Source organism: Salmo salar, chromosome ssa03, assembly GCF_905237065.1.
Source record: "Salmo salar chromosome ssa03, Ssal_v3.1, whole genome shotgun sequence".
Classification (NCBI taxonomy): domain Eukaryota; kingdom Metazoa; phylum Chordata; class Actinopteri; order Salmoniformes; family Salmonidae; genus Salmo; species Salmo salar.
The window spans coordinates 21,920,093-21,942,608 of record NC_059444.1 but is presented as its reverse complement, the minus strand read 5'-3'; the positions used below and the strand labels follow the sequence as shown (position 1 = coordinate 21,942,608).

Here is a 22,516-nt window from a genome sequence, read left to right as displayed (position 1 = left end):
ATTCCAAATAAAGTGCATTAGACATATTGTAGTCTGCTGCATGTCTTCCATACAAACAATCAAGGTCAGGCCACATTATATTATATTTTAATTGTAGGCCTGTAGCATCAAAACAGAGCAGACAGAACTGTTATTAACAGTAGCTAGCTAGAACAGTGAGGATAAGTATTTATTGAGGGAGAGAATTCTTTGAGCTGTATGGTTTTAAAACTACAAATGTGTGACAGAAACAGGCATCCTACCCGACCCAGACGTGACCAAGGAGAGGCTGAAGTATGAAACCCCAAAAGGCGGGTAAGCAACAGGTGCGCCTTATCCTTGAGTCAAAATGGTTTCTACATCTCTTCCTTATTGAAGAATGGGCTAGTCAGGGAAATGTAACATCTCTGTCTGCACATACAACAGAGGGATCAAATGAAAGACCCTACATTTGTACTATGATGTATCATATTGATGCATGTGTTAGGCCCGGGTGTTGAACAACTTCCATTTGATGGAACCAAGTGAGTTAAGTTAATCAACTGAGTATTGACAGTTCAACATTTCTGCCATAGCTATGTCAATAGGGTACTGCTGTGTGAACAGCAATGAATGAATGAAACAGAATGTGTTTAGGACAGGACACAGCATAACATTGATCTCTGAGGCAGAGGTCATGACACTCTTAGTGATAATCGAGCTCAGTGATTTGTTTTTTGCATAAAAGGGTGCACTACATGTGTCAAGCGGTATGCTAGCCAAACGGAACGGAAGTACATGTTGCACCAAATCATTTTCTTGCCAATCTGATTGCTTCAGACATTTGACTAGTGATTAACCAAACCATGTATTTATATAGCCCAACATCCCTACTGCCTCTAACATAATACGCCATTCAGCAGCCTCTGTCAATCGTTTCACTTATCAGGAGAAGATATTGCATGACCGTGATTTCTTTACCGATCTGATTGCTTCGGATATGGCACATTTGACTAGTGATGACACTATGTATGTATACAGTCTAGGCTAGTCCTACATCGCCACAGCTTCAGTAAAACTAGCAAACAGTATAAGCCCTTAGCGTGTAAATCAGTGGTCTGACAGAGTCAGAAGCTGTGTCCCAAATGCCACACCATTCCCTTTATTATAGTGCATTACTTTTGACCAGGGCACACAGGGAATGCATCCAGAGAATTAATAGACCCTGGCTAAGATACACTATATATACACACAGTACCAGTCAAAAGTATGGACACACCTACTCATTTAGGGGTTTTTTTCTTTATTTGTACTATTTTCTACATTGTAGAATAATAGTGAAGACATCAAAACTATGAAATAACACATATGGAATCATGTACTAACCAAAAAAAGTGTTAAACAAATCATAAATATATTTTAGATTTTTCAAAGTAGCCACCCTTTGCCTTGATGACAGCTTTGCACACTCTTGGCATTCTCTCATTCTCTCATCATTACTTTAAGACATGAAGGTCAGTCAATCTGGAAAATGTCAAGAACTTTGAAAGTTTCTTCAAGTGCAGTCGCAAAAACCATCAAGTGCTATGATGAAACTGGCTCTCATGAGGACCGCCACAGGAAAAGAAGACCCAGAGTTACGTCTGCTGCAGAGGATAAGTTCATTAGAGTTACCAGCCTCAGAATTTGCAGCCCAAATAAATGCTTCACAGAGTTCAAGTAACAGACACATCTCAACATCAACTGTTCTGAGGAGACTGCGTGAATCAGGCCTTCATAGTCTAATTGATGCAAAGAAACCACTACTAAAGGACACCAATAAGAAGACTTGCTTGGGCCAAGAAGCACGAGCAATGGACATTAGACCTGTGGAAATCTGTCCTTTGGTCTGATCAGTCTAAATTTGAGATTTTTGGTTCCAACCTCCGTGTCTTTGTGAGACGCAGAGTAGGTGAACGGATGATCTCCTCGTGTGTGGTTCCCACCGTAACGCATGGAGGTGGTGGTGCTTTGCTGGTGACACGGTCTGATTCATTTAGAATTCAAGGCACACTTAACCAGCATGGCTACTACAGCATTCTGCAGTGATACACCATCCCATCTGGGTTTGCGCTTAGTGGGACTATCATTTGTATTTCAACAGGACAATGACCCAACACCCCTCCAGGCTGTGTAAAGGCTATTTGACCAAGAAGGATAGTGATGGAGTGCTGCATCAGATGACCTGGCTTCCATAATCACCCGACCTCAACCCAGTTGAGATGGTTTGGGATGAGTTGGAGTGCAGAGTGAAGAAAAAGCAGCCAGCAAGTGCTCAGCATATGTGGGAACTACTTTAAGAATGTTGGAAAAGTATTCCTGGTGAAGCTGGTTGAGAGAATGCCATGAGTGTGAAAAGCTATCATCAAGGCAAAGGGTGGCTACATTGAAGAATCTCAAACCATAAAATATATTTTGATTTGTTTAACACTTTTTTGATTACTACATGATTTCATGTGTTATTTCATAGTTGATGTCTTCACTATTATTCTACAATGTAGAAAATAGTACAAATAAAGAAAAACCCTTGAATGAGTAGGTGTGTCCAAACTTTTGATTGTATTATATATACACAAAAGTATGTGGACACCCTTTCAAATGAGTTATTTCCGCAATTTCAGCCAACTAGCACACAGGCATGCAATCTCCATAGACAAACATTGTCAGTAGAATAGCCTTTCTGAAGAGCTCAGTGACTTTCAACTGAGCACAGTCATAGGATGCCACCATTCCAACAAGTCATTTGGTCAAATTTCTGCCCTGCTCGAGCTACCTGGGTAGTAGGCTGAGAAGTGGTAGGCCACACAAGCTCACAGAACAGGACCACTGAGTGCTGAAGCGTGTAGCAGATAAAAATCTGTCCTCAGTTGCAACACTCACTACCGAGTTCCAAACTGCCTCTGGAAGCAACGTCAGCACAAGAACTGTTCATCAGGAGCTTAATGAAATGGGTTTCCATGGCAGAGCAGCCGAACACAAGCCTAAGATCACCATGCGCAATGCAAAGTGTCGACTGATGTGGAGTACAGCTCGCCACCATTGGACTCTGGAAACGTGCTCTCTGGAGTGATGAATCACGCTTCACCATTTGGCAGTCCTGACGGATGAATCTGGGTTTGGCGGATGCCAGGAGAACGCTACCGGCCCCAAAGCATAGTGCCAAATGTAAAGTTTGGTTGAGGAGGAATAATGGCCTGGGGCTGTTTTACATGGTTCGGCTCCTTAGTTCCAGTGAAGGGAAATCTTAACGCTACAGCAAAAAATGACATTGCAGATGATTCTGTGCTTCCAACTTTGATGCAACAGTTTGGGGAAGGCCCTTTCCTGTTTCAGCATGACAATGCCCCCATGCACAAAGCGAGGTCCATACAGAAGTGGTTTGTCGAGATCGGTGTGGAAGAACTTGACTGGCATGCACAGAGCCCTGACCTCAACCCCATTGAACAGCTTTGAGATAAATTGAAAGCCGACTGTGAGCCAGGCCTAATCGCCCAACATCAGTGCACGACCTCACTAATGCTCGTGGCTGAATGGAAGCAAGTCACGTCAGCAATGTTCCAACATCTAGTGCAAAGCCTTCCCAGAAGAGTGGAGGCTGTTATAGCAGAAAGGAGGGGACCATCTCCATATTAATGCCCATGATTTTGGAATGAGATGTTCGACGAGCAGGTGTCCACATACTTTTGGTGATGTAGTGTAAGTCAAGGGGCACTGAGAGGACAGCTGGTGGACTGGTTTGATGTTAACATTCACCTGACAATCAGATTAGGTCGGTCCGGACACCTGTTGGCGTGCCGGGCCTTGCTGATTGACCTCCGTTAATACTCTCTATCCACATAAGAACATCACAAATCTCCATGGTTCACAGCAGGAGGACTCAAGGCCGGGGCATGTACATGTATGTACCGGTTTTGACCAGAATTCTATCACATTTCTTATTTCCTAAAATATAGTCTCAAATTGGACCCTATTCAATGCACACCTAGGTCGTATATATATCAAGTGCCCCCCCTCCCCCGTCCTTGTAGGCTTATTGTAATCTAAGAGGTAAAACTGATCCTAAATCAGCACTCCAGGACTGAGTTATGATCTGTTGTAGCCTATCACTATCTACCCAAGGCGTTTGATCTCAGGAGCCCCAGTCAAAGAGGTTGAGCTGTGAATATAGGTCAAAGTCTGAGAGGTGAATAACTATGCATTTGATGTTGTGCTGGATAAGGACAGTCAACTATTCAAATAAATAATGCAGTAAGGCACCCATTTCCAGAAGGTGTTTACATTTGATGCTAAATAACTCTCATAATTACCTAGACTCATGGTTTTCCAAAACACAGTCTAGTGAGTTAATCTAGTTATGATGAGAACTATTCTACCATGTATAGCATGGTGTGAATTAAATGAAATTTAACTTACATTGCTCAAAAACTCAAAAGTTATTGGTTGTCTGTGCATCTCATCCCCCAAGGTTGTCCTCACAGTTATATATATGGTGTTTGCCTAATTAAGTGTATATATATATATATATATATATATATATACACACACACACACATACATATACATACATACATACATACATACATACTGAACAATGGAACTCTTTTTTTCCTTTTGTTTTTATAGAGGGCAATATCAACATGCCCATATATAAAAGAAAATACGTGTATAGCCTTCCCATTGCTTTTGAACATTTAATGGACCACAAAAGAGAGAATGTATGTGCATTTTGTGTTAAAATATTATTCAGAATAAATGGCTGAGCTCTGCAAATAAAAATGACAATTGCTTATGCTCACGACTCCCCATGAGAAACTAGAAAAACATTGCTAACGGCTCTTGCACCGGAAACATGACACAAAATGAAGTTTACAAATAGTGTCGGTTATAATTGTAGGCCTACCCTAACACATTTGAAAGAACATGTCAAATTCAAGACTATGGCTATAGTTTTGCCCATCGTCAACTTGACAGCAAAATAATGTGTTCTTCTGTCTTCAAAAGCCACTGAGAAATGAACATTTCACATGGTAAAGGTGACGTTTAGGCAACACTAAAGAGTGGACTAGGCTACTTTGTAACAACGGAAAATTAGTTCCCAATAATACCTTGAATCAATCTAAAAATGCCATCAGTTGATACATTTGACAATATCAATGTTAAATTGGCGTAATGATTTGTTTCAAGGTCACAATCTTTCTATTTCTAATTGCCAAAATCTGATGAGAACACATTGCACTCTGTGGTGTGATATAAAAGTACAATGAAACTGATATGTAGCAATGTACTGTGATTTGATTCAACATGAATTTGCGGCAGTACTCTCTGCTCATCGCGCGCTAGATCCATCCATTTATTCCCACAAAGCTTTCCCTTTTCTCTGCAGCAAAGAATGTCCGTTTTTCTGCAAATTCTGCTAAATATAATAACTATAATAGGGGGACATTCAAATATTGCTTACCTTCTGATAACTCCAGCTCCAGCTCAGCAAGTCTGTCTCGCACCTCCAAAGGAAGGGGTAACGTATCACGGTCCGCCATTCTGCTTTAAAATTATTTGTCTTGCTCTTCTCTTCTTCTCCTCACTGAGTCCAGTAAAGTCTTTCAACGCTGACTGTCCTTTCTCCGCAGAGCGCCGATGCATAAGGCAAAAGAGGAGCGAGTTGAGTGGTTAATAGAAATGCGGAAAGCGTTTGGGCGAATTCGAATATCGCTTTGCTCGCGTCCTAGTCAAGTCCAGCCATGGTTGGTTGTCCCTGTAGTATGAAAATGTACAGCTACTGTAATTCCAAGCTGTGAGTGCTGCTGAGCGATACACTAACGTTGCTGCCACACACGAGATCACATTCGAACCCTGATGGAGGGCGCCAAATACCCACTCTCAAGAACTGTTCGAGATTTTACCCCCTCTCCATCCAGAAGAACGTTATGTTGGTTTAACATCCCATTGCCCCCCCAACTGTTCGAATATAAAATATTTCTGAGGCTTCATGGTGCAAAATCAGGGGTTGAAGTGAGCTGTTGTTTACGGGTTGGTTTGGAAAGGGGTTGGCGTTAAGGCTGGGCCCTTTCAGAGATCACATTCATATGCATATATTGATTTTGTCATTCTACGAAAATGGTGGCCTTTTGACCAGTCAATTTTTTTTTAAACATGTTTTTTATTTTTACTTAGCAGTGTTAATCAATACAAATGACATCTTAATGTATTTTTACTACATTAAATATATACAAATGCTTGTGTTGCCTTCTCACTGTATCTATATCTGAATGACAATTCAGGCTTTCCAGAATATAATTTGACTATTTACTTTGCATATAAATCTGACAGAAAAGGTTCATGTTAATATTAAGATTTGTTTTTATTAGTAATAACTTACTTTAAACAAAACACATTTTTCTATTATTATAACACCAGTGACAAACCTTCAGACTATTCTATTAAAACCAGCAGGAACATTAACACCAGTGACAAATCTGAAGAAAATATAGAATATCTAAGATGGTGACCACAGTAGCTCAAACCGCACTTCTTAAATTGTAAATACATGACTTACTCATGTTATTTGATCAATTATTTCAATCAAATTTCCTTTTCCCTTACTATAAACTTTGTCACATCTTTATTAAAGCTTCACATGAAATCACCAAATGAATCATCAAATTGCTAGCATATGAAGAGAGAGTGCAGACTCACCATATGTTTTTCCAAAACAGCCGCACCTCCAATTAACCTTTGACCCAGGAGGAAGTTGGCAAGGATATTGCATTTTTTTAAATATATATAAATGGGGTAACATCAGTGACATGAAATTGAGGGACAGCAATTCCCTGTAAATTATTTAAAATATGTAGTTCATTTTTTTGTTAAGTAATCCACTAAATAACTATAATACTTTACTTTGTTTTATGACATTTAAATATATTTTTTAACTCAAAATATGTCACAAAACCACGATTCATGAACCAAGGGAGAACCATTTTTATGGTATTGACCGTGTTCTTTGAGATAGATATAGATATCTATCACACACACACACACACACACAGTTGAAGTCAGAAGTTCACACACACACACACACACACACACCTTAGCCAAATACATTTAAACTCAGTTTTTCACAATTGCTGACATTTAATCCTAGTAAAAATTCCCTGTCTCAGGTCAGTAAGGATCACCACTTTATTTTAAGAATTTGAAATGTTAGAATAATAGTAGAGAGAATAATTTATTTCAGCTTCTATTTCTTTTCATCACATTCCCAGTGGGTCAGAAGTTTACAAACACTGAATTAGTATTTGGTAGCATTGCCTTTAAAATTGTTTAACTTGGGTCAAACATTTTGGGTAGCCTTCCACAAGCTTCCCACAATAAGTTGGGTGAATTTTGGCCCATTCCTCCTGACAGAGCTGGTGTAACTGAGTCAGGGTTTGTAGGCCTCCCTTAATTGCACACGCTTTTTCAGTTCTGCCCACAAATGTTCTATGTTATTGAGGTCGGGGCTTTGTGATGGCCACTCCAATTCCTTGACTTTGTTGTCCTTAAGCCATTTTGCCACAACTTTGGAAGTATGCTTGGGGTCATTGTCCATTTGGAAGACCCATTTGCGACCAAGCTTTAACTTCCTGACTGATGTCTTGAGATGTTGCTTCAATATATCCACATTATTTTCTTTCCTCATGGTGCCATCTATTTCGTGAAGTGCACCAGTCCCTCCTGCAGCAAAACACCCCCACAACATGATGCTGCCACCCCCGTGCTTCACTGTTGGGATGGTATTCTTCGGCTTGTAAGCCTCCCCCTTTTTCCTCCAAACATAATGATGGCCATTATGGCAAAACAGTTCTATTTTTGTTTCATCAGACCAGAGGACATTTCTCCAAAAAGTACAATCTTTGTTCCCATGTGCAGTCGCAAACCATAGTCTGGCTTTTTTATAGCGGTTTTGGAGCAGTGGCTTCTTCCTTGCTGAGCAGTCTTTCAGGTTATGTCGACCTCTTTTACTGTGGATATAGATACTTTAGTACCCATTTCCTCCAGCATCTTCACAAGGTCCTTTGCTGTTGTTCTGGGATTGATTTGCACTTATCGCACCAAAGTACGTTCATCTCTAGGAGACAGAACGTGTCTCCTTCCTGAGCGGTATGACGGCTGCGTGGTCCATTGGGGTTAATACTTGCGTACTATTGTTTGTACAGAAGATAGTGGTACCTTCAGGTGTTTGGACATTGCTCCCAAGGATGAACCAGACTTGTGGAGGTCTACAGTTTTTTTTCTGAGGTCTTGGCTGATTTCTTTTGATTTTCCCAGGATGTCAAGCAAAGAGGCACTGAGTTTGAAGGTAGGTCTTGAAATACATCCACAGGTATACCTCCAATTGACTCAAATGATGTCAATTAGCCTATCAGAAGCTTCTAAAGCCATGACATCATTTTATGGAATATTCCAGGCTATTTAAAGGCACAGTCAACTTAGTGTAAGTAAACCTCTGACCCACTGGAATTGTGAATTATAAGTGAAATAATCTGACTGTCAACAATTGTTGGAAAAATTACTTCCGTCATGCACAAAGTAGATGTCCTAACCGACTTGCCAAAACTATAGTTTTTTTAACAAGAAATTTGTGGAGTGGTTGAAAAATGAGTTTTAATGACTCCAACCTGTGTGTATGTATGTAAACTTCCGACTTCAACTGTATATATCTCAATATAGAAAACGTTTGCAATATAACTGTCTTTTATATGTTTTAGTACTAAGCTAACATATGGAATTGTTCTAAGATGGTCATATCATTTAGCTATTGGATTTAGAATTTTTGGACCCCTTTAGGTATCCCCAAAAAAGATGACAAAATATTGAATTTGACTCTTACTACTATAGCCCATAGAAACACAATAACACTTTCATTAATAAGTCATAAGGTTTTGAAGTGTCTGTCCTATATCTAGGAGATATAAGAAAGCTCAAGAAATTTATACACTACCATTCAAAAGTTTGGGCACTTAGAAATGTCCTTGTTTTTTAAATAAAAGCACAATTTTTGTCCATTAAAATAACATAAAATTGATCAGAAATACAGTGTCGACATCGTTAATGTTGTAAATGACTTGTAGCTGTAAACAGCAGATTTTATATGGAATAATTACATGGGCATACAGAGGCCCATTATCAGCAACTATCACTCCTGTGTTCCAATGGCACATTGTGTTAGCTAATCCAAGATTATCATTTTAAAAGGCTAATTGATCATTAGAAAACCCTTTTGCAACTATGTTAGCACAACTCAAAATGGTTGTTCTGATTACAGAACCCCAAAAAAACTGGCCTTCTTTAGACTAGTTGGGTATCTGGAGCATCAGCATTTGTGGGTTCGATTACAGGCTCAAAATGGCCAGAAACAAAGAACTTTCTTCTGAAACTCGTCAGTCTCTTCTTGTTCTGAGAAATGAAGGCGAATCCATGCAAGAAATTGCCAAGAAACTGAAGATCTCGTACAACGCTGTGTACTACTCCCTTCACAGAACAACGCAAACTGTCTCTAACCAGAATAGAAAGAGGAGTGGGAGGCCCCGTTGCACAACTGAGGAAGAGGTCAAATACATTAGAGTGTCCAGTTTTTGAAACAGACTCCTCACAAGTCCTCAACTGGCAGCTTCATTAAATAGTACACGCAAGACACCAGTCTCAACATCAGCAGTGAAGAGGTGACTCCGGGATGCTGGCCATATCTCAGACTGGCCAATAAAAAGATTTAGACAGGCAAAATAACACAGACACTGGATAGAGGAACTCTGCCTAGAAGGCCAGCATCCCAGAGTCGCCTCTTCACTGTTGACATTGAGACTGGTGTTTGGCAGGTACTATTTAATGAAGCTGCCAGTTGAGGACTTGTGAGGCCTCTGTTTCTCAAACTAGACACTAATGTACTTGTCCTCTTGCGCCGTTGTGCACCGGGGCCTCCCACTTTTCTATTCTGGTTAGAGCCAGTTTGCGCTGTTCTGTGAAGGGAGTAGTACACAGCGTTGTACAAAGTCTTCAGTTTCTTGGCAGTTTCTTGGCAATTTCTTGCATGGGATAGCCTTAATTTCTCAGAACAAAAAGAGACTGACGAGTTTCAAAAGAAAGTTCTTTGTTTCTGGCCATTTTGAGCGTGTAATCGAACCCACAAATGCTGATGTTCCAGATACTCAACTAGTCTAAAGAAGGCCAGTTTTATTGCTTCCTTATTCCGAACAGTTTTCAGCTGTGCTAACAACTGCAAAAGGGTTTTCTAATTATCAATTAGTCTTTCAAAAATGATAAAGTTTGATTAGCAAACACAACGTGCCATTGGAACACAGGAGTGATGGTTGCTGATAAATGGGCCTCTGTATGCCTACGTAGATATTCCATTAAAAAAATCTGCTGTTTCCAGCTACAATAGTCATTTACAACATTAGCAATGTCTAAACTGTATTTCTGATCAATTTGATGTTATTTTAAAATGGACAAAAAACATGTGCTTTTCTTTCAAAAACGAGGACATTTCTAAGAGACCCCAAACTTTTGAACGGTAGTGTACATTTTTTGTTTTTACACATATTTAACCCCATGTGTTTTGGGCCACAAAACTACCTCCGTACTTCCATTTGTTTGTATGGGTTACCTTCAGACCGTTCAGATGGTACAGACGTTTTTGTGAAAAGACAGATTTTTCCAGGATGTCTCATGGTCTGACAAACACCGCTGTAGCTTAAACTAATGGATTTTGATGGGGATTCTTTTCTTACGTTACTTAGATTGACGAATGGGTGCACCAACAGATTTAAGGATTACAACAGAAAAACTGTCATTATCTGACATTTTTCCTGGTGGTTAAGGCGGGGGACAGGAAAGGCACCGTTTTCGTAGAATGACCGTATTCATGCATTTATGAATACCATACATGAAAATAGTAGAGTCACACGATGGCATTGCAGTTAGTTAAGCCTACATGTAATGTACACTGGCAATTTCTTTTAGGCAATATTGCCAAGTAATGTTGCTGGACACGGGGTGGGGTATGACTGTCACGTTCCCTGTCTTCTCACTGCCCTCTCACGTTCTCTGGTGCACAATGTCTGCTTTCAGAGATGTACAATATTTCACCTCCAGCTCAAAGTGTAACCTGAGGAGCATTAGTTCCCTCCTGTACTCCCTGTTCACCCACAACTGCGTGGTTGCGCACGACTCCAACACCATCATTTAAGTTTGCAGTTGACAACGGTGATAGGCCTGATCACCAATGATGAGACAGCCTACAGGGAGGTGGTCAGAGACCTGGCAGTGTGGTGCCAGGACAACTTCTCCTTCAACGTCATAAAGACAAAAGGAGCTGATTGTGGACTACAATAAAAGGAGGTCCGAGCACGCCCACATTAACAAAGCTGTTGTGGACCAGGTCGAGAGCTTTAAGTTCCTCGGTGTCCACACCACAGGTCCATACACATCAACACAGCCATGACGAGGTCATGACAACGCCTTTTCCCCCGGCTGAAAAGATTTTGCATGGGCCCTCAGATCCTAATTTGTTTTCTATAGCATTAACAGCATCTTGACTGGCTGCATCACTGCCTGGTATGGCAACTGCTTGGCATCCGACCGCAAGGCGCTACAGCGGGTAGTCCGTACAGCCCAGTACTTCACTGGGGCCGAGCTCCCTGCCATCCAGGACCTCCATACCAGGCGGTGTCAGAGGAAGGCACTAAAAATTGTCAAAGACTCCAACCACCCAAGTCAGACTGTTCTCTCTGCCACCGCCCGCCAAGCGGTACAGATGCACCAAGTCTGGAATCGACAGGACCCTGAACAGCTTCTACCCCCAAGCTAAATAGTTAAATAATTAACCAATACCGACCCTGAATATCTGCATTGACCCTTTTTTCCCTAACTTTGTCACTGCTGTTTACTATCGATTCTGTTGCCTAGTCACTTTATCCCTACCTATATGTACATGTCTACATCAATTACCTCGTACCACTGCACTGAATCGGTACTGGTACCCTGTGTATATAGCCAAGTTATTGTTACTCGTGAATTTATTCCTTGTGTTATTATTTTTCTATTATTTCTCTGCATTGTTTGGAACGGCTTGTAATTAAGCATTTCACTGTTAGTCAACACCTGTTGTTGACGAAGCATGTGACAAATACAATTTGATTTGTATATTTCTCCACAGGTGAACTTTCAAACCTGACACATTTAGAGCATTGCATTGACAGTGTCCCTCATCATTAGAGATAACAATAAGCCTCTGGCCCTTTCAATGCATAAATTCAGATTCCAGACTTTTTGTCTCATGGCTGAACACGGTCACGCCCAGGACTTGCAAAGAGCTAGAATGCACCAGATTACATTAGGCCTACATTACCACACTCGCTCTTGTGAATGCTACCATCTTATAACGCCACCCCCGATCCTGTTTCTTTGCCACACACAGGATTCTTCTGATGAATAGGCTGCCTAGTCCAAGTCCCATGCTCTCCAGCCTCCTCTGGAGGAGGCAGGGAAGGTATGCATGTCCCAATATGCCTGTACACATTAAGACAGATGGCCAGGATCGAGCCTGTCTGAGCCAGCTGACCAATTACGATGGTGCTAAAATGGCCATACACAAACTGTCAACATGAAAAGTGCATGTGCAGTAAAATGAGCTTACCTACCCACACAGCAAGAATACTCAAAGGGGGAAAGGAGTGGAAAGGCCAATGGACTGTTTTTGAGGGGTGGGTCGGTGCATGTATGGGGCAGGCCGGGGGTCATTTCTAAATCTGACTTATCATGTTCCATATACATTTTTGTAAAGAACGTTGTAATGCAAACATTGTGTAAAGAAAACAAACTGTAAGCCCACATCTTTATGCTGATCTCTCAGCAGCTGCACTTTAATAGGAAACAGACCAAGGCCCATCCCAAAATGGTACACTATTAATTTGGAAAGTATTCAGACCCGTTGACTTTTTCTACATTGTTACAGCCTTGTTCTAAAATGTATTAAATTTAAAAAATCCTCAGCAATCTACACACACACACACACACACCACACTACCCCATAATGACTAAGCTAAAACGGGTATCTAGAAATGTTCGCTCATCTATTAACATAAAAAAAACAGAAATACCTTATTTACATAAGTATTCAGACTTTTTTTATGAGACTCGAAATTGAGCTCAGGTGCATCCTGTTTTCATTGATCATCCTTAAAATGTTTCTGCAACTTGATTGGAGTTCACCTGTGGTAAATTCAATTGATTGGACATGATTTGGAAAGGCACACACATCTAAATAAAAGGTCCACAGTTGACAGTGCATGTCAGAGCCAAAACCAGGCCAAACTGAGCAATCGGGGAGAAGGGCCTTGGTCAGGGGGGTGAACAAGAACCCAATGGTCACTCTGACAAAGCGTCAGAGTTCCTCTGTGGAGATGGGTGAACCTTCCAGAAGGACAACCATCTCTGAAGCACTCCACCAATCAGGCATTTATGGTAGTGGCCAGACGGAAGCCACTCCTCAGTAAAAGGCACACGACAGCCCACTTGGAGTTTGTCAAAAGGCAACTAGACTCTCTCCTGAGAAACAAGATTCTCTTGTCTGATGAAACCAAGATTGAACTCTTTGTCCTGAATGCCAAGCATCACATCTGGAAGAAACCTGGCACCATCTCTACAGTGAAGCATGGTGGCAGCATCATGCTATGCGAATGTTTTTCAGTGGCAGGGACTGGGAGACTAGTCAGGATCAAGGGAAAGATGAACAGAGCAAAGTACAAAGAGATCCTTGATGAAAACCTGCTCCAGAGCACTCAGGACCTCAGACTGGGGGCGAAGGTTCACCTTCCAACAGGACAACGACCCTAAGCCCACAGCCAAGACAACGCAGGAGTGACTTCGGGACAAGTCTCTGAATGTCCTTGAGTGGCCCAGCCAGAGTCCGGACTTGAAACCAATCTAATATCTCTGGAGAGACCTGAAAATGGCTGTGCAGCGACGCTCCCCGTCCAACCTGACAGAGCTTGAGAAGATCTGCAGAGAAGAATGCGAGAAACTCCCCAAATAAAGATGTGCCAAGCTTGTAGCATCATACCCAAGAAGACTCAAGGTTGTAATCGCTGCCAAAAGGTGCTTCAACAAAGTACAGAGAGTAAAAGGGTCTGAATACTTCGATAAATGCGATACTTTCGTTTTTTAATATTTACGAACATTTCTAAAAACCTGTTATTACTTTGTCATTATGGGTTATTGTGTGCAGATTGATGGGGGGGAAAAACATTTAATAAAATGTTAGAAAAAGGCTGTAATGTAACAAAATGTGGGTCTGAATACTTTCGAGAAGCACTATAGTGCACTACTTTTGGCCAGAGACCTATGGTGGGGGCTCAAAAATAGTGCACTATATAGGAAATTGGGTGCCATTCGGGACTTATCCATAAAATGCAAAACAGCCATGACATGGGAAACGGAGCGGGAGGAACATGTGCTTGAATAGAAGGCCTACCACTGGAGAAGTCTTTTTTATAGAGGGGTTACAAATTGCTTATAAACAGGTCTACTTGTTAACAAAATGGCTGCAGCTGCAAGACAATCGGATCAAATCAAACTGTGGGCCCATGAGATGTTTGAAGAAGCCTATGGTTTTGTGTGGGGAGTGATACACTGGCTTACCCTAATAGGATTGTGGTGTGCTGTGGAACAAATCCTCCAAGATGTCCTTGTGTGAATATGTTGCCACCTTGTGGCTAGTATTTTGCATGAAAATACAGAACAGCATCCCGTAGGATTGGATATGATGTGGTGGATGGACAATGGCTTTGTGTGTGTTAACTTGCCTGCTGAAAAAACAGACAAAGGAACTTCTGAAACACCTTTCTATTTTTGGACAATGGCTCATAGCATTATAACATGTGTAGTTTGAATGGGATGGCCAAAAACAACCAACCCTGGTAGAAAACAGGATTCCAGGCAATTTCTGCAAGAAAGCAAATCTAGCATTAGAAAATAGAGAAGCTGTGGGGTGTCCCAGAAAGCAGGATTCATTTAGGCAGCTACGTAGCTGACAGTCATATGCCTTTATTTCCTAGTTCATTTAGAAATATTAACTTTGATATGGGTCTTTGGTTGTTAAGTCAATTATACCGCTTCAAGTCTACATAGTATGCAAAATATTTGGAACACTTACAAATGTTGAGTTGCACCCCCTTCTGCCCTCAGAACAGCCTCAATTCGTCGGGGCATGGACTCTACAAGGTGTCAAAAGCGTTCCATAGGGATGCTGGCCCATGTTGACTCCAATGCTTCCCAGTTGTGTCAAGTTGGCTGGATGTCCTTTGGGTGGTGGACCATTCTTGATACACTCAAACTGGCACCTACTACCATACCCCGTTCAAAAACCACTTAAATATTTTGTCTTGCCCATTCACCCTTTGAATGGCACACATACACAATCCATGTCCCAAGACTTCAAAATCCTTCTTTAACTCATCTACTCCCCTTCATACACAGTGATTGAAGTGGATTTAAGTGACATCAAGGGATCATAGCCATCACCTGGATTCACCTGGTCAGTCTACGTAATGGAAAGACACCTGGTCAGTTGATGCCCTAATGTTTTATACACAATATTTATGACAGTTAGCTGGCTAACTCACTCATTCATCCTGCTTTCTGGACCAACCCCCAGATTGTGTGTACCACAATCACGAGACAACTCATTAACAGTGCCTAAATCTTTATTTTTCAATAAACTACTTTTTTCCCTCTCCAAATTAGACAGTTTTACATCATGACACAAGAGTAACTTAAATTATCAATAGTTGACATGTACACTTGATTCCAGTCTTAAATGGAAGAAAGGTTAAGACAAAAATCAAAAGCCCTCTCAAAGAAACCTCGATGAACAACTGTTACCGTTAGAGTATTCTCCTCATCAAATCATCGATTGTCCACTGCTGTTAGCGTAAAAATGAGTTAATTGAACACAGTGATTTGATAGTGAGACAATTGGTTAGTCTCATTCCAGTCAGTTGGTGCATTGTAACATCACTTTACACAGTCAATTTACAACAAGCTGCAACCTTTGCAAAAAATACATGGCACTATCAAACTGGTGAGACGTAACAGAAAGAAGACACCTGGGCAGGGAGAACGAGACCGCTTGATATGAGAGACACTGTCTGTGCACAGTAACACAACAGCCCAAACATTACAACAGGGCTTTAGTAGTGCGCGCAAAAGAAAAAAAAAAGTTAAACACCTTCGTACTGTAAGCAGTGCCATCATCTTCAGGAGAGAGAAACCAATAACAGAATCATTTTCAGATCCTGCTGCACACACCTGGCTGGCTAATCACCCTTTGGTTTACTTTACTTCAACCGTCAGTCAATTTTGCATTCGTGTTCAGTTAACTTCTCGCAAACAAACACTTTCTCATACAAACTCAGTGCCCAGCCCGACAACATATCAATACCCAATCTGCAAAGACAACAGTATTAGCATTTTGCATTAGAAAGGCCTACTAGCATAGACTAGCTTAAAATGTACATAACTCGACTTCATTAGCCAGATCAGATGCGGGTTGCTATGAGTACTTTGTCTAATGTCAGTGGTATCAGATAATTATTCCCAGTTATATAGTTTCCAGACCAGCTACACTTCCTCAGTAACAAATATAATGTCAAGTGTTTAAAGTACAAGTCAAACAAACTGCCAGGTTGAAACGAAGTAATGGCACAGTTAAATGCAGTCCACGTGTGATCAACTGATAAAAAGACAATGCACAGTATATGTTATACAGTATGTGCCAGAAAACTAAATTTCTTGCTGAAATATGTGTACAAATATCTACACTATTATACTTGAGTCTAAACACTGGTAAAGCCTACCAAAGGAATTTTTATTTGTAAAGTTTAGTTCTGGGGGCTACGAAAGTTCAGTTGACGTACATCTTCATGAAAAACAAACCTTCAAAAAGAAAAAAACAAAACAGAATATCAACAATTCTTAAATCACCTTCACTCCAAACATGAAAGGTTTTTGTCTGGTACAATTATACAGTATGCTGCTATGGAATTGAAATTGGTTGTGTGTGAAAGATTTGATGTTCCTGTGCTTAAAAAATGTGCTTTACTGTGATAAAGAATTATTGTATGGGCTAAATCACACAGACTGCTATCAGCACAGTCTGTCAGAGAATAGTACTGACTGTGCTTTCATTTAAGGATGTGTGTTTGTACGACAGGTAGGTTCTTCCCTTTTCTCACTGTGCACAGTGAAGAGGCTGGCCAACAGAAAACATTGTCTACCAGGGGTTGAAAAACACAACAAGGACATGGAATGAGAATGACATTTAAAAAGTTACAATCAGACAACCTTCCCTGTCGCAAAGTGAGGGAGACGCAATTCTGCACACCAGAACAATAGAAGAAAATATATAAAAAAAATATTCAAATTCAAATCACAACATTTTGTTTTTATCCTACATCCAGCTCAAAAAGCGACATTAATATTTCAACAAGATCAATATATATTTTTTAAATCATTTTAAGGTACCTCTATATGTTTCAGATTATTTACAATTGTACAAGCAAAGCACACACTTCAAAGTGCACATATTTGATACAGTATTTACTATTTAGCATTTACAGGATTTATATTTCCCCAAAACAAACTGAAAATAGGAAGTAGAAACAAGGTTAATCAAATTAGATTATTTTCTTACAATTTTACAACCCCCCCCAAAAGAAATGCTGCTAGATTTGTACTTTAAGACCTAGTAAGACTTGTGATGTTTGGTATGACTAAACATTTAGATGCGTTACCCTTAGTAACATTGGGGTTTGAAAAGAAATAAACTCTACATTGTCTCATATAAAAGTTAAGGCAAAGTCATTTTCAAGTTTAAATAAAATTCAAGTTTTTCAAACACTGGATGGAAAATATACAGTTGTATATCGTATATTTCTTCTTAAAAATAAACATTTTTATGATCTCTCATGGAATAAACAGCATTGGTTTATAAATAAGCAGATATGGTGCATCATGTCTTTTATACCCGCTCAGAATTTTTTTTAAATAAATAAAATGAAAAAGAACTCTGCAATTTAAAGACTGTCCACCCAAGTGCATCCCAGTCTTTCAAAATCAAATTCTAAATAATGTTTTTGCAAACCAAAATCAAAAGCATCAAAATCAAAAGCAGCAATGACTATCAGTACAGGCCATTCTGTGACTAAGCAATGTCTCCTCTCCAAAATGAGTCCTCTGATCTATGCAGAGTATTCAACTCCTTGTTGCAGGAAGACGTCAATGAGACACTAAAGAAGTGCACAATTCACCTTATGCATGAGTTATTTTTTTCTACTTATACATTTATGCAGAGTACAGAGGGGAATTTGGAAGCTATATGTTTTTTGTATGGAGAGCCAGGAGAAATCTACAGAAGGCATTCTAAAAAGAGAAAAAGCATGCCAAAAATAAATATTGAGTGAAGTCCTGCAGTGAACAGGGGCACTTCTATTGTATGTGAGGGGGGAAGGAGTTGGAATGAACCAAGAGTGCTGCCCCCTCTGCCCAACATTTTCTTGCCCAAACTGAAAGGACTCATCTATAAGCTGCTCAGGTTCACAGTATGCAAACAGGTCAAAGGTCATTCATTCACTGCATTCTCACAGGGTCCAGTTTACTACTCTTTTGACTGTCACCCAATGAATAAAGCAATACCTTATTTCTAAAATGGCTGCCTCATGGTTTACCTTCAAATATAACATTTGTAGTGGAAAGAATATGATACTTCTTCCTTTTAACCAATTCCACTTAATTTTCCCATGAGCCACCAGGTGTACACATTCTCTAAGGTGTACACCCACATTACAATTAACTACTGTAATACTGAATAAGTGGAAACGGCTTCAAAAAACACCACGCACCAGTGCTTTCACAAATGACTGCCTCAAAAGCAAAACAATCAAATTAGTGGGACTCCATAGGTTGTGTGCACAAAATAAAATTACTATCTATACCAAGACTAAAGTTGTTATTCTCAGCATGCACGGAAGTATGTCTTGTAGGCATTTACATGGCAGTAAACAAAAAAGTTGAACTCGTGTGTGAATTTATCCGCATAGAGGTTAATACAATTAGTCAACATTTGAGAGATTCTGAAAGCTGATCATCCTGTCACAACATAATAATAATGCACAAGTCAAATGGCAAGAAGACAGTTCATTCTTTAGGGGGAAAATCTATTGGTTGTATAGCTGAAATTGTAAAGGGCTTACTTATGTGACCATCAGACTTTTCCATATCTGTCTTTACATGTTAGGCTCCCCTTTGCTTCTGTATGTAGGTAAAATATGGATTTCTTAATTAATCCAGAAACAAAACAAAGTGCAAAGTTTAGTTGACAACATGTATCAAGTATTATTATCTAAGTACAGTACCAGATTATTTGAAGTAGCAAGTTCCAGGTTCATCCTCTAGCTAGCACCATAGCTATCTAAAATAAAACATCCCACTGTTTGAATGAAGTCACTACACCCTGCCAAAACCCTACTGCCGACTCCTAGTAGCTGAGTACAGGAGGTTGGTGGCACCTTCATTGGGGAGAACGGGCTGGTGTTAATGGCTGGAGTGGAACGGTGTCAAATACATCAAAACACATGGTTTCTAAGTGTTTGATTCCATTTGCCCCGTTCCAGCCATTATTATGAGTCATCCTCCACTGTAGCCTATCCATTGCCAACGTATGTGCCCGCTGACCTAGTCTGACATGCTTGTTTCACAGCATAATAGTAAAGAAAGAAAATAGTCTCCAAGAGGCACCAATCGACACCATGTGTGTCGTTCCACGAAATGATTAACTTTCGGACCCCTTTGATATTTAAAGTATAAATGGTGCATCAATATTGCATTTTGAAAGTGTGTTATATTAACTTAAATGCCCTTTAATACAGACCACATGGGAATTCAATAAATCAAATTCTTTATATGAATGAAGACTTGTTAGAGTGCCTAAATTCAAAATCCCTCTGTGACTTCTAGGAATATTTTAACCTATCATTGGCTAGTTCATTTGTTGCTTTGACAGTCATATCTGAAGATTTTTTATTTGTGATTTTTGTGTCCCTCAATTTAAAGGTCAACCCTGTTACGTGAACTATCATTTTAATACAGTAAAAACTATTCCTTTTTAAATATTTTTTTTTCAAAAGAAACATGAACATCTAGTCAAATCATGGTTCAACTCTTGCCATTTTCTTGTGTTTGTGGTAGAAAACTGAGCGAGTCAAGCATAACACGTCAACCTTGTTACCCATAGATAGACAGGCTAGAAATGTTAACTTAAACATGTTTGAAGGTGGCAACCAATTGCCACTCCCTGTTACACACAAGCTTCCATTCCACCTTTCAATATGGGATTCACGGCTGATCTAAGATGAAAAATTGCCAACCCTGCGACAGTCAACCCTGTTACTTATTTTGTCACTTACTATAGTAATTTTTTATTTAACGTTGAGATGGGAAAATGTGTTAATTCAGTTTTACGTGCTCTTTATGACAGAAAGTTAAAATAAAGTGAAGAAATTAAATTGGACCAAGTTACACAACTCAAAAGGCACCGAATTGCTGGAACGACCCTCATCTGCTTTTTCCAAGATCAAAATACATGTAGATTTCTACTGACCCTGATAGTGGCTCTCTACGAGGACTAACTAGCAATGTGCTTTACACAGCTAGGAAACAGACTCCTGCACTGGGCAACAGAAAACGACTAAATGTAATTCTTTACCACAAGAAATACCAGATAAAGAAAGTCTAAGGCGCTCTCAAAACCACCAGCACACAACAAGTAGTACTTGTCCCAACGATCAAAACCAGTATGCAAATAAACGTATTCTCCTCAAAAGCTGGTGTTCTAACAAGATAAAGTGATCCATTTTGGCAAAAAGGTCATCTAGTTTTGATAAATGACACCGGTGGTGAAGTCCCTCAAGAAGTAAGTCTTCTGAGGATTTCAGTTAAGTCCGTAAAATGAGACTGGACTAGTTGACCTTGAATATGAACACAAATATGTAAAACACATCATAGATGCGTCCCTAATGGCACCTTATTGCATATGTAGTGCACTACTTTTGATTGAAAGTAGTGCACTACATAGGGAATAGGGTGCCATTTGGGACACATACATCTTGTCTGACTGATATGGTGATCATCACACCCTGCAATGGAATCACATCACCACTTAACAGGACTGCATACAAGACATAGACACCCCCTCACAGTCACAACGAATGACATGGCAACAGCTACTCTGTTCCTCATCTGCTTCCTTTCATTCACCCGTTGTTGGCTTCCACTGATGATCTCACAATACTTTGGACATATGAATTTATCCCACTAATCTGAACAGGAGTACGTTTTCAGACTGACACTAAATAACAAAAAATAAAAAATGAAAAATAATAAACCCTCCAAAAATAAATAAGTAAAAATGATTAATGGTGCTCTATATGCACACTAAAGTGCTATTGTCTGAAAGCCCTGATCCAGAAAGGCGTCCTCTCTATGCTATGAATGACTGGTGATTTTGGAATAGGTTGTATTTGAATAGCCCTGACTTTTTCAGATTTCTTTCACTCTCACGTTTTTGTTTTGAAATTGACTTGATTGCAGTGGGGGGGTTACTGCGGGGACTTTGGGGGAGTGTTGAGATCTTTGCTGCTGGCACCCTTCCCTGGGTGGTGGGGGGTTGGTGAAGGCCACCGTCCGGTCGGTCTCCGGACCTCTCGGGGTCTGCCGAGGGTGGCAGACTTGGAGGAGCATGGGTATGTCTCTTGGGGGACCTTTGGCTCACCCCTGTCCCCTGGGGCTGCATCATTGCACTTCCTCTCGTCTCCTGCGGAGGCAGCGCTGCTGGCTGGTTTGGCCTCTTTAGGGGCCTGTAGTGTCGGAGCGTGGTCTTTAATCCTCTGGCAGATCTCAGCGTAAGAGGGCTTTCGCAGTTCCTAACCACAAAACACATACTTGTAGGTGATTCATTTCATAGGACATTGACTATGCCCACTGGTTTGACACACATTCAAGTCCAGAAAACATGATTATTACCGACCACAAATCAGCATTTACATGTAACTGCCAAAATAATGGAAACGCTTGAGTAAATGAGAGATAAAAAGTATTTTAAAAGCAGGTTCTTCCGTACAACTGTGGTTCCTGAGTTAATTAAGCAATTAACATCCCATCATGCTTAGGGTCATGTATAAAAATACTGGGCAGGTCATTATTTTGGCTACCATGGCTATGCCCCATAGGATGACAATGCACCCATCCACAGGGCACGAGTGGTCACAATGGTTAGATGAGCATGAAAACGATGTAAACCATATGCCATGGCCGTCTCAGTCACCAGATCTCGACCCAATTAAACACTTACGGGAGATTCTGGACCAGTGCCGAAGACCACCTTTTCCACCATCAACAAAACACTAAATTATGGAATTTATTGTGGAAG

At 40.3% G+C, this 22,516-nt stretch overlaps 2 protein-coding genes across 8 annotated transcripts in view; both read right to left on the bottom strand.

The window, feature by feature from the left end:
* dip2ca (disco-interacting protein 2 homolog Ca) overlaps nucleotides 1-5,999 on the bottom strand; it is a 235,633-nt gene extending 229,634 nt beyond the window's left edge. The window contains 1 exon segment of the mRNA XM_014190736.2: nucleotides 5,456-5,999. Coding sequence (XP_014046211.2) covers nucleotides 5,456-5,534 — 79 coding nt within the window. The 5' untranslated portion in view covers nucleotides 5,535-5,999.
* Nucleotides 6,000-15,719: 9,720 nt separating this feature from the next.
* Nucleotides 15,720-22,516, bottom strand: part of LOC106599484 (la-related protein 4B) — a 35,000-nt gene continuing 28,203 nt past the window's right edge. For all 7 annotated transcript variants that reach the window (XM_045714638.1, XM_045714634.1, XM_045714636.1 and 4 more), the window contains one exon: nucleotides 15,720-22,010. In XM_045714638.1, coding sequence (XP_045570594.1) covers nucleotides 21,687-22,010 — 324 coding nt within the window. In that variant the 3' untranslated portion in view covers nucleotides 15,720-21,686. The remainder of the gene's footprint in view (nucleotides 22,011-22,516) is intronic.